At 42.6% G+C, this 15,904-nt stretch overlaps 2 protein-coding genes across 3 annotated transcripts; both read right to left on the bottom strand.

The window, feature by feature from the left end:
• Window positions 1-340: 340 nt before the first annotated feature.
• LOC143296088 (uncharacterized) lies at window positions 341-3,548 on the bottom strand. Its single transcript, XM_076607847.1, has 3 exons — window positions 3,472-3,548; window positions 2,932-3,027; window positions 341-2,458 (listed from the first exon to the last, which is right to left on the bottom strand). The coding sequence occupies exon 3, from the start codon at window positions 2,426-2,428 to the stop codon at window positions 953-955; it is 1,476 nt and encodes a 491-aa protein (XP_076463962.1). The 5' UTR covers window positions 2,429-2,458; window positions 2,932-3,027; window positions 3,472-3,548; the 3' UTR covers window positions 341-952.
• Window positions 3,549-5,944: 2,396 nt separating this feature from the next.
• On the bottom strand, window positions 5,945-12,870 carry LOC143296087 (uncharacterized). Of its 2 annotated transcripts, none has more exons than XM_076607845.1 (3): window positions 12,771-12,870; window positions 10,112-10,193; window positions 5,945-7,968 (listed from the first exon to the last, which is right to left on the bottom strand). In XM_076607845.1, the coding sequence occupies exon 3, from the start codon at window positions 7,942-7,944 to the stop codon at window positions 6,121-6,123; it is 1,824 nt and encodes a 607-aa protein (XP_076463960.1). In that variant the 5' UTR covers window positions 7,945-7,968; window positions 10,112-10,193; window positions 12,771-12,870; the 3' UTR covers window positions 5,945-6,120. The 2 variants fall into 2 exon arrangements, with proteins under 2 accessions (XP_076463960.1, XP_076463961.1); XM_076607846.1 differs by having other exon boundaries at window positions 5,945-7,964.
• Window positions 12,871-15,904: the final 3,034 nt, after the last annotated feature.

Here is a 15,904-nt window from a genome sequence, read left to right as displayed (position 1 = left end):
AAGTATGACAACGAAATGAACATGAATCGATTGAAGAATTTATACAATGACTGTGCAGCGATTGTAACATCGACAAAGAAAAGAGACTTTCAAAGTACGACACACACAAAAAAGAATCGATTGAAGTATAAATACACTAACGGTGCAGTGACTGCATCGTCAACCCAAATCTTTAAGCGAATTTTAGCGGTGTCTATACATACAATTTTATGAAAATGCGAATTTGATCAAGAAAATATGAGCAGACAGACATGGCAAATGGGAGAAGAATGAATGAATGAACAGAGAGAGAGAGAGAGAGAGAGAGAGAGAGAGAGAGAGAGAGAGAGAGAGACGAGAGACAGACAGATATACCTTTCGGCAAAACGTCTACACTAAGCGTCGCCAAACAAGACAAAGTGTCGGAGTTCAGCACGAAACTGAATCCATACACAAAAAGATGACGCTGCAAAATATTAAAAAAATGAAAATGCATGTTGCAAAGTGAAAAAAGAAAAAAAAAAGATAGCCATTCAAATCATCTGTATCCACAAACAAAATCACTTTATACAAAAACCAATAACGAAAATGCATGTTAAACGAAAGAATGATTTACAAAACTGCTAATCACTGAACTGACCCGTGAACGTTTCTGCCATACCCAAGTCAAATGAAGAATACGTTTCATTTCCATTTAACAAACGAAAGAATGATTTACAAAACTGCTAATTACTGAACTGACACGTGAACGTTTCTGCCATACCTGAGGCTTACCAAGACTGACCCAGGTGAAATGAAGAATACGTTTCTGTCATATCTATAGGCTTTTCACGTCCAATCTTGGCTACAGGCCTATCACGCCAGATCTTGGCGAGCATTTTACGACCGTCAAGTCAGTATTTCATGCTAAGTTTGCAGAAAACACCAAAACGACACGTGTGTACTGACAGCGTATTTCCGCATATCATGTCTTTCATAGATACCCGAAGGCTGTTAGTTTATCCAAGAGGACCTCGCCAGTGGCAATGTTGCAGTTACCTGGACTATCTGCAGTTCTTCGATGTCCACAAGCTGAACAGTTTCTGGCCGTTGTCTGGACGCTGACGGTCTCGTTGCTGTCGGTGTCCCAAGAGAAAACACGGACTTCTGCCGGTGGGCTTTTCATCTTAGCGTTACCGTATTGAGCCGCTTTTCTGGATGCTGTGTACCCTTCATCTGCGTCTGCCCCTGTGTCCCATGAAGGGCTGTCCAAGAAGTCTGCAAAACTCACGGTCTTCTTTTTACCAGAGTTTACGTTCTTTACCCTGTCAGTCAACGTGGATTGCAAGAGAACCCGAACACCTGGGTTTTGGACAGCGTGGCATTCACCGGTGCTTTCACCACTGCTGGTACTGCTTGCCACCTCCGTGTCATGGGCATCTGACCTGTCTTTCGCTAACTCTGCCAACGGTGTGCAGCGGGCTGTCTTGTTCTTGTCTGTTGTATCTCCAGGTGTAGTGGATTCTGTCCACGAGGGTCCCGTGGAAGGTGAACCCATGACGCTGAACTTCACGGCGACTGTCTGGGCCAAGGATGACAACGAGGGAATCGGCGCTACTTTCTCTGAATCGACATCTGACGGGCACGTTGTGTTCCTGTTTGGGGTTCTCAGGTCTGGCTTATCTTTTGTTATGTCCGTGTTTATTGACTGGAAACAGTTTTCTGTAGCTTTCAAACACAGTGATCCGTCAGGGGCATTTGGCCTCAAGTTTGTACCAAATGTAGCCGAACAAGAGCCTGCTGGAAGCTCTTCTCGGTTCTCACCCGGCTCATGTTGAGCACGCTCGCTCGTCTCCAGATCATCGCCATCCTTCCCCTCAAGTCCAGGTAAGTGTGTGGTTGTAGACGTTTCACTTACATGCTCGGATATTACACAAGGAATTTGTAATTTCTTGCTGATGTCACGGCAAATGATTTCCTCTACAGGGACGCTTCTGGAAGTGTTATCACCAGGTGACACTCCCAGTGTTTTTCTCGCGACCTCGTGATGATCTTTTTCATCAGTCCGTTCTGAATGTTCCGCCTGACAAGAGCTCTCAACACCAATCTCATTTTCTTGGCTTGTTTCTTCAAGTGTTATCCCAAACTGGTTAGGTGTGGATGCCTGTTGTGCAGCAGATTCCGCAAGTTCTTTTTCTGTCGTCTCTTCTTGGCGCTGGTCGTTCATGACAGGGGATACTTGCTCATGACTTTGTGACTTGCAAACATCGGACTTTCTTCCGCTTTGGTCCAGATCACCCAGTGACTGCCAGTCTTCCATTTCCTCCAGCGATATAATTTTAGCAGAGGAAGCTGGGGGTGAGTTTTCTGTCCGAGTGTCCTGACGGTCTGTGGTGTCAGGCGCAACTTCACAAGCACGTGATGGTGGTCTATCTACCATGATTCCATCATCGGAGACCGTTCTCGTCATGTTCTGAGCACCATTGAGAAGTGCCTGCCCCTTTAGAAAAACAAAAAAACAAATATAAGCAATAAGTTCATTTTTTAAAAGGCAAGTTGTTTTTTTCTGATGTGTTAACTCCCTCTGCCCTCTCCCTCTTGGTGTCAAACTATTTTGCCCCCAAAAGGGTGAAGGCAAGGAGAGGATGGGGGACAAACTGATTCACTTAAATTCTACACACTCCTCACCACCAAGCTGACGGTTGCATTATATCTCCCCCATATATTTTCTTCTTGCTGTCGTTTCATCCTGAATCGAGTTTGTTTCAAAGCTTTGGTCGCCTTATGGGTTTTTTTTTTCGAATACAGTCTTACTTTCTACTTTAGTTTTCACCGATATTTATAAGTTACCTTCTGAACACATAGCATCGCTTCCCTTTATTGTACTTTTGATGCAAAACACACATACACTATGGGGCGACAATGTTGTTCAAATCCAATTTCGCTTGATACTACGAGACAGTCATACAATACCTGCGAAACTTCGCCACCCAGTGAGTTGGGAACGACCGAGGTAAGACCAGCGATACATTCTACAGAATCCCGAGTCTGACATGTGTCATCAGATTCCTGGAAAAAAAAAAGGTTATTCTAATTACTGTGAGTTTCAGGCGTTTTCTGCGGGAGTCGAGTCTGGGTGCAGGGTGGTGGGAGATGGGGGGGGGAGATACAATATCCATGTATATTTCAACCACGAGCCAATAAAATGCATTTTGGATGAAGTTCTGCATGATGATTATTCAAAAATGTTACAAAATAAAACATGCTTGTAAAACGGCATGAGTTGAACTATTCACAGATCAGTCGTACTGAACGACGAACAGGCCTTTCTGTTAAAGAAAAAAAAAAAAAAAAGACTGCTGAAGGGAAGTTGGGGGAGGGTTACACATAACTGCACATACTGAAACAAATTCTTCACACGATGACCGAGGGCTGGATGTAAAAAACAAACAAAAAACCCCTGCTCCTTACTTATCTGTTACATTCGTTACTAAATGATTTGACTTGACATACCGTCTCCTGTGACTCTAGCAGTAAAGATGCTCCATCTTCACTGTCCTGCTCCTCAGCTTCGTGATGGGCTTTCTTGCCTGAAAAAATAGATCGTTTTAATTTTATATGACCCAGTCGTTCAAATCTGATGTTTTCCTCACATGCCTACCTTCACCAGCTTCAGTATTGCACGACAGTGGTGACACTTCCGCCCGCCAGTCAAATGTTTAGCTTTCCGTGGATAAGGAAACTAGAAGATAAAGTACACAACACATCCCTCTCCCTCCCTCGTGCGACTTTGTTCCGAGTACTGGGAAGGTAACATCGTATCATGGACATGTACATAATGAAGGTACAACAGCGTGTTGTGCTCACCGAGCGCTATTTTTCGGTGTATGCAATGAAACTGATATTAAATGAGTAAAATACCAAAATCAGAAATGGATAATCAATAGTGTCACAAGCATGAAAAGACCACAGTTCGTGAATCAAACTTACATTTACAGCTCATTTAGTTAAATTTGCGTAGTTGGAAGATCTTACCTAAAACAGCGAGCACATGCTCCAGCAGGCTTTCAGGCTTCTGTCTGGTCTTGTCCGATTCCCTTCTGCAGCTCGTCTGTCTCTCCAGCAGCAGTCTCTTCTTTTCTGGTCGTTGGATCAGTCCCAGTTTCTGAGCCAAACGCTGCGTCAGTCTGAGTCTCTGGAGAGACTTTTGCAGCTTGAAATCCAGTATCTGATGCGTTAGATGCACTTTTCTGTGATGCTTGCTGAATTTGGTGATTTTGCTCTTCAACTTTTGAACCGTTCTGTATCTTCAGGTCTTCTGAGTCATTTCGGTACTTTTCTACTTCACGTTCTTCAACAGTGTTTACATTTTGTGTTTTCTCACAACTGTCATCATCTGTGTTTCCCGTGTTTACGGTTTTTTCAGCATTGTCTTCATTTCCCTTTCCTTGTTCACTAAGCTTTGGTCCAGTTATAGCATCTGCTTCATCCTTTTCACCTGTCTGATAAAGTTTTGATGTTAAGTCTTGAGAAGAACGAGTTCCGTTGATGTTTTCATGTTCGCCATCGTCTTCGACCTTTAATCTCGAAGTGCTGGCTGTTTGTTCCGGTTCTGCTTGTGCTCCATCCTCAGCAAATGATTCCTGATGGGCACCACCATTGCATTTGTTCAAATCTTCAGACGTGTCTTGCAAATCACCGAGTGTAGTGCTTTGTCCCTTTGTAGAGGTTGACTTTAGCTCTGGTGAAACTTTTGATTTTTCTGCTTTATGTCCAAATCCATTCATCTGCTCTGCATTAGCATTAATTTTGGTCGGTAAAGTCCCTCCCTGCTGCCCTACAGCTCTCCATTTTCTGGCTGGGGCAGCTTTGGAATCGTCCCACTGGTACGGGCGGCGACGGGGCTGTGGTTCCCAGTCGTACCTAGGCCCTGTCCACTGCCTTGGAGAAGAGCTGACCCAGCCAGGCTGCTGAGTCTGGTCACGGGGACGCTCCTGACCTCTGTACTGACTGTGAGGTGCACTGCTGGATCTGGTCATGTCCATGTCGTCCTTTTCCCACGGCTTCCTCCGGTATCTTCGACGTCTAGGTTTTGCTGATGGTGGCGACACCTGCGCTTTGCTCGCAGGTTCCGGTGGCGATTTCGAAGCGTTTGATTTAGGACTGGAGTTTTTGGAGCGAGATGCACCCCTCCCTTGTGCCATGACTGTACTTCCCTGTCTGTCTTTCTGGGCGCCTGTGGGAGGCTTCGCAAATCTTTGCCCGGAGTTTCTGACGACGTAGGTATTTCCCGGGGACCTTCTGCCAACTTGTTTGGGTGCAGAATTCCCTGGTGATTTTGTTCCTTCTGCTTTATCCGTTTTCGGCGATTCACTTTTGGAGACGTTTTCTGCTGTTTCTTTGTAAGTTTCTGTCTGAGAAAGCTGTGCTTCTGGCAACTTCTGGGAAGTTTGTGATGGGGCATGTCCGTTTTGGGTTTGAATTGTGTTTCCTAATGACTGCTGAGAGCCCTGTGGTAAGTGACGAGCAGTACGTGGTGAAGGGTGTGATCTTGAGGTTCTTTGACTTTGTTGGTCACGAGCTGAAGTTGGTGCATGTCGCTGTTGAGGCGTCTGTCCTCGCAATGGTGCATGCAGCTGTGACTGTGGAGACGGCTGTTGCTTACTCCGTGATTGATGAGGCTCACTATATTGCCGTTGATAATTCACTCTCGAAGACTTGGACTTTTGGATTCCTTCTGAAACTGGCTGAGTGTTGTTCGGGGACAGACTAGAAGACTTTGCTGTTTTATCTTTGTCAGCATACCGCTTTTCATCCAGACTGGAATCCTCAAGGTCTGCAGACACTGACCTATTTAGCAATGATGTATTTTGTTGTTGCTTGGCAGTTTTATCACTTTGGTTAATCTGTTTATTCTCGTTGTCCATTAAGTTTTCATTGTCCTTTTTACTCTTGTTAGCAATTTCTTGGGCGTCTGTTTGGGCAGGCATTTCCGCTGAAAATCTGTCGCAGCGTTTCTGATTTTCCGTAGGCGCTGACCGTTCGTCCTGGGTTTTAGCTTTGCCACTTCCCAGATCACTGATTCGAAACTGAGCATCATGTGATAATCCAGACTGGTTTTCATTGAGTGTTTTTGTCTCACTTATTTCATTTGTTACAGTATCATCCAGGGTGATCTTTTTTGTCAGAATAGTCTGCTGGCTCAAGTTGTGTTTCAGTTTTTGATTCTGACTGACTCACAATGTCTTTATGTTGTACTTCATCATCAGGGAAAGATTTTCTCCCTTCGCCTTCAGCCATGGCATCAGCATTTCTCCTGGGGATGTCTCCATGAGGTTTTTGATTTACTGGCGAGTGTTTCTGTCCTTTTGCGTTTGAAAGTACAGGACTGGTCTTTCCACCCTTGCCGTCAACTGGTTTCTTCTGGTCATTGCCTTCGCTTTCTTGAGAGGAACGTCGAACTCCACGTCCACGGCGATGACGCCGAGATCGCTGTTGCAGCTGCTCCCAGTCCTGCAGTGGTGCTCTGGACCCTGCCTGGTTGTCACAGTCATGCTCAACAGCTGCTACTGGGGCATGGGCTTTTGTAACATTTGCACCTCTTGAGGTTTCTACCGGTTTCTGATAATCTTTCTCTATTTCAAGATTCTCTGCAAACTTCACGTGCTGCTCGGAGTGTTTTTTGGCTCCTTCCACCACTGTACTGACGTTTTCGCCATGAGTTACTTGTTCGTCAGTCTGCTTCCGTGGTGTGGAATTCCGACGCACTGTGCCTGGTCTTGCTGAAACATCTGCAGGGTAGATGATTTCTGGGGTGATGTCTTGTTCCGAGTACTGACAGCTGCTTTGGTTAAGACGTGGTGTGATATCATGAACCTGAGTCTGCAACTGCTGACTGCTTCTGTTCAGTCGTGGGTCTCGACGAGAGCGAACAGCTGGCTGAGGAAAGGGTGTTCTGAAGTATGGCTGCATGTTGGAGTTTCCAACTTGGTTTGGCGGTTGTTGATACATAGTTTGCTGCTGTGGATGGGAAGTGTAAAATTGAGGTGGCAAATGCAGATGAGCATTGGGGTCCTTTTGCAACAGCAGCTGAAGAAGTCGTTTTGCTTTCTGGTGACTCTGAAAGAAGTTACCATGGCGATATTCTTGCAGCATGTCTTTATACGTTGCGATCTGTTCCTGCCACTTCCTTTGATTAGTCGACAGCTGTTGAGGAGGCGTGGGCTGGTAAGCTTGTAACAGAGTGGCAAGTTTGTACTGGAGATCCGCCGACAGATGAGATATCGGGTTGGGTGTTGGAGGGGTCTGGTTGGAAAGCTTAAGCTTTTGAGCGAGATCTTGTTCTTTCAGCAGCTGAATGAGCAGTCGTTGGATGTTCTCCTGGTCACTGGATGAGGCTGCCAGTTCTCGTTTGGCTTGTCTGATTCGTTTCTCAGCGTCCAACTTGATCACCTGAGCCGTTTTGATCATCTTCTCACGCTCACTGTCTACCAACTCACATTCAGTCCTCCTCCTGTTCTCCGATCTCGCCTGGACACCTGCAGCAGAAGGCTGATAATAACTGTTCGTGGGAGGCTGTGGTGTTCTCCCACGTGGCATAACATTCGGTGAAGGCTGGTGATGTGGAGACTCCTGGTAGAAAAGAGGACCATTTGAGTAATACTTATGTCCAGGGGCTGGGGAAGGAGTCCTGAAGTGTACCGGTGATGGAGAGGGAGCAACGGAACCCGACTTTCTCTGCCACCAATCTTGGCGGCAGTTCTTTTGAAGCTCCTGCCTCTGTTGGTACTCACGCTGAAAGTGCAGCTGCAGCTGGACGCGCTGCGGCGAGGGATAAACCTTCTGCTCCTCCAGGTACACCGGCTGCTCGCCTCCACGACACAGCTTCTGGTACCATTGCTGATTTTTGTTGCTGTTCACTATAGCAGCTGCCTGTGTGGCGTCTTCATCGGGTTCGTTTCGTCGGGGTTGTATGGCAATGGACATCTTCTGTCAATTGTCGTACACTGTCTAAGGCCAGAGAAAAGGATTATTGAAACTCGTTAAGGCACGCTCAAGCATATATGAAAGATCAGGCGAACGTGTGTATATGTATATGCATTTGGAAGTATATATGTTTAACAAGATTTATCTGGTCTATTCTTCGTTTCAAGTTTAAATATTTGCAATTCAGTCCACTACAGACATAAAAAAAATCGTTTCAAAAATGCAGCAAAATAAGAAAAAGACAATAAAAACAACAATATATATATATATATATATATATATATATATATATATATATATATATAATAATAAAATAAATAATATAAAAAAACGACTGATCCAAAACTAATTCGAAGACAATGTGACGACCAAATAAAAAATAAAAACATTAAAACCAGACACACTATCACACCAGTGAAAAGTTCACCGTCTGGGAAGCAAGACGTGCTTTCGTTCGCCTTCGGAGCACAACTGTATTTATCGCCCTAGACTTCACACAGCATTATTTAAGAATGTGCTAAAGACTAACAGATCACTTGTACATATGGTCATAAAAGAGACATGATTCAGAATTCTATAAAACGGAATGGAGCAAGCATGCTTTATGACTTTACAAAAGAGAGGCGTTCTTGGAGATGGATAAAAAACAAAACAATGTTCACTTTACGGCAGCACTGTCACCACAACGCTGTCAACATCTAGAAAAGAAAAAAAAAAAGTGGAGAGAAGACGGTGATGACTTCAACTAAGAAACATTACCAGGTTAGCAATCAAACCCATGAGTCACAGTCACCATGAAGAGATTATCTTCGAAAAAGGAAGCATGAAATTTTTTTTGCTGAACCTCGAGAAAATACAGGATGTTATCTTGAGTACAAAAATCAACGAAGAAAACAAAGATTAATGCATGACTCCTTGAATGCCGAAACAGCCAAGTACCATCAAGCCAAAGTCCGGAGGTACAGGAAAAAACAACAATAAAAAACAAATACAGTATTTTGTCAATTCTACGTGACAACTTTGCAAGATACATTCTGCGACGCATCATTTTCCGGAGGGAACTGGTGTTTGAACAGAGATGAATTTCAGTTTTACGGTCTCAAAGACTGATCCATATACGCTACATCCTTCCCCGCTTTTTTATTTTATTTTATTTTTAAATTAATGGAGCAGATGCCTGACCTACACATAATTTAACGGGCTGGTCAGGCCTTTGGAGCCTTACATAGGTCTGTATAAAATATGCATAAAAAAAAAAAAAAAATGAAATACGTTAAAATAAAAACGAAATGAAAGTTACGCAGAAGGCAAATAGTTGATATAAAGCTTAGGCCGGTTCTGAGTGGGGAAATGGTCTTGCCCGATATGTGCGCTGTAGGGTTCAAGACAATCACAACTTTTCATCTAGATTCATCTAAGTAGAGGATAAACAGAATGGTAACTTAAAATGCATTTGTATTGGTTGATTACAGTCCGTCTTTGATTTTTTTTAAAAAACATTTCATATCGTTTCAAATCTGTGAATGCTCAACGAGGAGCAAAGAAATGTACTAAAAGATGAAAACAATTCAAAATGTTTAACTTGCTCTCTACTCCATCTCTCTCTCTCTCTCTCACCACACACACATATATATATATACATTGTGTGTGTGTGTGTGTGTGTGTGTGTGTGTGTGTGTGTGCGTGCGCGTGCGCGCGCTTGTACGTACGTAAGATCCCAACAAAGTGAAAAATCATAAGCCGTAAAAAAAAAAAAAAAAAAAAAAAAAAAAATTTGGGCATTGTCATTGGAAGTTTTCCATAGTCTATTGGCATTGTTCCAGTTCAAAGGCGATACCCATCTTTTTCAGAATATATATATATATATATATATATGTGTGTATATGTGTGTGTGTGTGTGTGTGTGTGTGTGTGTGTGTGTGTGTGTGTGTGTGTGTGCACGTATATGCATATGTATATCGAGCTCTTGCATTCCATCCCTGTCAAGTTTCTTTAAAAAATTCAAAATGAACAGCTCACTTCGCCCCAATCTGTTAGCGTTTTTCCTCCACCAATATATATATATATATAAATGCATGGAAACATTGGGAAACCTAACAGCAAGCTGCAATAATGTGTTGGAATAGGCTTGAAAAGAACACTGTATAAAGAAAAAAAAAATCCTTACATCAGTTCTCCCCTTGACTCGTTCAGTGAGAAAGACTCCCCTTCGTTCCCCTTTCGTTTCAGACATCTGGTGGAGGTGTTACCTATTATCAAAAGAAAATACCCCTGATATTATATTTTGAACAGGATTACACCTTAACAAATGATTACAAATCTTAAGGGGAGAAAATGAAAATGATTCCAGTGAGCAGAATGATTTCCATACTTCCACCCTTGTCAAAAGATTGAGGTCTGTCATTACAGCAAATAGGATTTTGATCTAAGATAGGTTTACTTACAGCGGATTTTCTTTTCTTTTTCTTTAAATGCCGGTGTCTGGTGGTGATGGAAGTTGTGCTAATGCTGGAGGATGAAAAACAGGTGGCAGTGGTGGTGGTAGTGTTAGCAGTAGTGTAGGGACCGAAACAAGCTTTGAAGCTCTTGGGGCCTCATTTAATCAACTTCATCAAGGTTCTGCACTTTTATTGTCAAATCTTGTTTTCTTTGGGTTTAAAATTTTTTTTTAACTGGATGAGTTAGAATAGCTCATAGTTTTGAGGAGTCGTCCAGTCTATTTCTGATTTCATTAGCAATTGGTTCATGTTTTAGCTGAGGTTAAAGTTCATTAGACATGTTTGTAACTCTGTTACTGAAACTATCTTAATACAGTAATCAGGTGGGGAAAATGTACATCAAACAATTCTGCATTTACCTTTTTTCTTACATAACTTAACTACTGAACTGCCCTTCCTACCGATGTCGATGTCGGGTTGCTTAGCATCTGAATGTGAAATACCTGCGTGCTAGCTGAATTGGTATTACAAGCAGCACTGGTCTGATGTGTACCTTGTACACGGAGAGAGTTACCACTGTTCATTTATCCTTTACTCTCCTTTGCCTCATTATTCTTTCATTTTGAGATCGATGGCATTTCAGTCTCTGGATTTATTACCAATTTATGATAAAAACAACGTTTTGATAAACTTCAACATTTTTTGTCGAAGCTACATTTCCTTGTAGCAAAAGGAGAGGGGTTAAATTTTGGAATTAATAACCAAGATAAAAAATGCTTGAAATATTAAATGACGATCAGTTGAAAAGGACCTAGTGAAACTTGGGTATCAACCAGGTCCTCCTTAATACAGAAATTTTCAAGGGGGAGGAAGGAGTATGGGAAGAGGGGCTGACAACCCGCCATTCACTTCCTTACCCAAAAGACCAGTTGCTGGTGGAAAAAAAGTTTTTTTTTCTTTCGGGCCAATGTCACTGATATATAGTAGGTATAGTCCGCGAACGGAAGTCTTGTACCACAGGTAATTATATCGGCCACGACTTCCAAGTCCCTGACAATCCGTCCCATCCTTCCCCCCAGAATACCTCCATCTCAAGCACTCTCCTCCCCGACCCCCCCCCCCCCCAACCCCTCCCTCCCCGGAAAAAAATTTTTAAGAGAAAAAATGCCCCCCCCCACCCCCCTCTCACCGCCGCCCTTGCACCTCCTCCATAAACTTAGCGCTGGCTTACCGGGGCAGCCGCAGCCTATCCTTGCTGTCAGGAATCCCCTGGTTGGTTTCACACTGTTGTAAACCTCTGTTGGTGGACAATAGTTTCAACAGTATTTCTATTTTTGAACAAGTCACAATACAACTGTTATTGATGAACAGGACAAGAAAATCTAACAATAACTCGACATAAGTTTCTGTTCAGTAAATAACGGATGTTTCGTAGCAAGAAAATCTCCTAGAACAGGTAAATAGTACCAACAAGTTGAAATTCATTTATGATGAATGATAAAAAACAACAAAAAAACAAAACAAAAAAACCACCACCCCCCCCCCCCCCAAAAAAAAGCAACTATTACTCCTGAGCAAGTGTACTGGCAACTCAAATCAATTTTGTTAGACTGGGACAAAAAAACAAAAAAACGAACAAACAAAAGCCGAAAGGCTTATAAACGTCCAAAAAAACTGAACTGAACTGAAGAATTTGAAAAAAGAAAAAGGATTTTCAACAGACGCCGTTCAACCAGGTCCGAAAAAAAGAAAAAGAACAAATGATACAACGTAACAAATTGTAATGTAAAGAAAGAAAGAAAAAACAACAAAAAAAACAGCGACCACGTAACAAACTATAATGACAACTATATATGGCACAATGATTCAATGACGTTCTGCTTTTGTGCTGCCGTTGCAGGCGAAACCACCAGATATCGTGAAATGTTACTTTCAAATTCTAGGAAGGTGCTGATAAGGATTAGAGTTACTACGTCTGCCACAACTGTATATTCTTAGGTGTTTTATTTATCTATTTTTTATTTTATTTATCTTTTTACTGTTGTGAACTCAGAATGGAGAAAGGGTTATCTTTCCTAATGCAACGTATTCTCCATTTTTCACCCACTTCTGCGTTCACTTATCTAACATGTTTTCGCGAACAGCTTAATCCTTCGTCCTTTTTCACACGAGCATTATTTATCACCAAAACAATTCACAAGAAACTGAAATGTCATTGTTAAGAAACCAAATTATGCCACAAAGAGATTATCAAAGAAGTGTGAATGTGAACGTGAAAGTTGAGTTTGTGACAACACATTTTATGTGTTAGGCTGTCACTGAGGCCTGAACAAAATGCAGTAATTTATCACTGAAATATTAGACAAGCACTAAAAGAAGACTACTTACCACAATAAAAGGCAATTTGAGCCGGAACAAAAGAGCAATATTATCCGGTGGATGAAAACGTCCTGCTGCAACTGTCGCAGTTGTCAAGCCTTCTACATTTAAACTTCACTCACATGGAATACGCTGCGCGCGCTAATGGAAAGTTTGCTCTCTGCACGTGCTTCTCGCAAGAACACATCTTCGTCTGATTGCCTAGATGCTAACATAGGCAGCAGAAAGAATGCAGTCATTCGTTGTGCTTCTTACTGGTTCAGTCAACAGACCAACAAATCAGAAAGTGGTGTAATTTTGCTCACGATTTGCTGCAGTTTGATGGTCTGTGACTTTACACGTTGAAAAACTTGGATCGACACAACGTTTCCCTGTTTCGAGAGCGTTCCAGTCGATGAGAACGGGTTTTTGTGGTGTGTACGTGTTACTGTGCTGCGCATATCATCAGTTTGTTCAGTTGTGTGTGCGTGCGCGCGCGTGTTTGTGTGTGCAATTTACAATTGGAAATTCCATACAACCTCCAACGAAAAACATTCAGCAGTTCCATAGTCATCTTTGTAAATGTTTATGTTTGTCTCAATATGTAATGTCTATCAGACCTTTCGATCAGACTATTTCGATCAGCAGTCATGACGCATTGATGATGTGGTGTCATGAACTAAACTTTATTTCTATTTAAAACATACCTTTATTCAAGGTATTTCTCAAGTTACAGGCTTGCGGAAAATGTGCAGAATTGACGTTTTTTCAGTCTTTGTTTCAGTTTAACAAGCCAGGCTGCCAGTACCTACATCTACATTTTCACCAGTGCCAAGAACTACACTTGTGTTCTCTTGTGATCAAGCAGAATTTTATTTACACACACACACACACACACACACACACACACACACACACACACACACACACACACACACACACCACAGTGATATATAAATATACATGAAGTGTGTGTGTGTGTGTGTGTGTGTGTGTGTGTGTGTGTGTGTGTGTGTGTGTGTGTGTGTTAGCAAAAACCTAATCGTAACATTGAGTTAATCGAAGCCAACTACAACGCAGTTAGAAGAATTTATCAACGCAGTGTTTGTTACAGTCAACAGTGGAAGGGAAAAAACTCTTCATAACACGATCGCGATGTAAGCTCCCTTACGCCACGCAACTTCATCTTGAAAAGCGTGACAATTGCTTAGTATTGCATTGTATTTCTTTCTCGTCACGGTACGTTTCTCAGTCTGACGTACGGAAGAAGGAGAAAACAACACCACACACAGACAGCACCCAGTCAACAAGCATGTATCAAAGCAATCCCACAATCATACAGTGTCATTACATTAGTTTGCATTGGAATAGACAACAACAACAACGATAAACATTGACGAAGAAGGGATACATAAATGGAAAAAAAAATTCAGACCATTGTTTCGTAGAACACAAATACGAGGATGAAGATTGGTCAATCCACATGTCATGGCTACAATGTACAAGAGAATACATGTATATAAATATTACAGTGTCAATGAATAACTGTACGAAACAGAAGAATAGGATGCACATGATTACATTAAAAGAATATGAAGGCATCTCTTAAGGTAATGCAGCCACGCTGGATACAATTGGATTATATATGCATATATATAATCCACAATATATATATATATATATGTATGTATGTATGCATGTGTGTGTGTGTGTGTGTGTGTGTGTGTGTGTGTGTGTGTGTGTGTGAAGCCACAATGTATAAGCTAACCTTTCTTTGTAATCTAATCATTTTCTAAGAGTATCATTTTGCACTGGACAGGAGACACCGCAGCAGAATCGGTTAGGCGATGAACTTCAGATCCAGTGTTTCTGGTCAAGGTTCGAGGCCCCGTTTCGGCATGGTGGTGTGTCCTTGAGGAAAGCACTTTACTCCGATTTTCCACACTCAACAAAGGCCATTATGAGCGCTGGATACCTGACCAGTTTTAGAAGGGTTAAAACGGCGGAAGAAGACAGGGTTCCGCTTTCTAGGGCAGAGCCGTAAGTAGACATGGATATGAATTCCCTGCCCCATAGGCCGTAAAGGCTATGGGACCTTTTACCTTTTTCAGTCAACAAGCACTGACGTTATCAGTTTCCAGTCCGGTGGCCCATGTGTCAGCTTGGGGCAGCTGTTCAACTATCGTGAAGATAATTATTGGACTCCACAGAACACGTCGATCCATCGAGGTTGTAAATACAAGCAACGATGAGCCAGATAGGTTCAGATCCTGGTCACTGTGGAACTGCGTTGGTGGGGGTGGCGTGTGTGTGTGTGTGTGTGTGTGTGTGTGTGTGTGTGTGTGTGTGTGTGTGTGTGTGTGTGTGTGTGTGTGTGTGTGTGTGTGTGTGTGTGTGTGTGTGTGTGTGCACCGCGTGCGCGTGTGCAGTGCTGAGAGAGAGACTGAGAGTGAGAGCAACAAAAGGGAGTTTTATAGTGTGAAGGATCCTCTTTCGGACACTTCCATATGAATAAAGAAAACAGGGAAAGAAAGAAGAAAAAGAAAAGAAAAAGAGAACAGGTGCGGGAACATACAACCAAACAAAAACGTGTCTGGTACTCAGAGTTTTCAGTCAGGTTTATTACAGCCACTGACAGTGACACGCTTTCTCATGGCGCCTGGTTGTTATGGCAACGAACGAAGCCGCGGCGGACGTCTTTGCAGAGAGAGAGAGAGAGAGAGAGAGAGAGAGAGAGAGAGAGAAGAAGAAGAAGAAGAAGAAGAAAGAAGAAGAAGAGCTCATGGTCATAATGGAATGAACGTCAGTAACACATATCTGTTTTGAGCCTTTCCTCCTACCATCTGATAAGCACGAAAACAAACAGTTGCTGTGTGTATATGTCCTCTGTCACTCACAGACATATCTCAAGGCAGTTGAACAAATAGGAAGACGTGCAAATACAGCGGCTATCTGCAAGAAGGAACACACTCGTCGGAAATGTTTATTTGCAGACGTGAGATGGATCAAGAATGAAATCTCTCTCTCTCTCTCTCTCTCTCTCTCTCTCTGTGTGTGTGTGTGTGTGTGTGTGTGTGTGTGTGTGTGTGTGTGTGTGTGTGTGTGTGTGTGTGTGTGTGCAAATACAATGTCTTAACCTTTCTCATTCTCACACTGTCTGTCTG

Source organism: Babylonia areolata, chromosome 21, assembly GCF_041734735.1.
Source record: "Babylonia areolata isolate BAREFJ2019XMU chromosome 21, ASM4173473v1, whole genome shotgun sequence".
Taxonomy (NCBI): Eukaryota; Metazoa; Mollusca; class Gastropoda; order Neogastropoda; family Buccinidae; genus Babylonia; species Babylonia areolata.
The sequence above is the reverse complement of the archived record's forward strand: the minus strand, read 5'-3'. Positions and strand labels throughout refer to the sequence as shown.

What these genes read in the sequence shown, in the direction of transcription:
- LOC143296088 (XM_076607847.1), bottom strand. Translation starts at nt 2,428, where the DNA reads ATGACGAGAACGGTCTCCGATGATGGAATCATGGTAGATAGACCACCA.
- LOC143296087 (XM_076607845.1), bottom strand. Translation starts at nt 7,944, where the DNA reads ATGTCCATTGCCATACAACCCCGACGAAACGAACCCGATGAAGACGCC.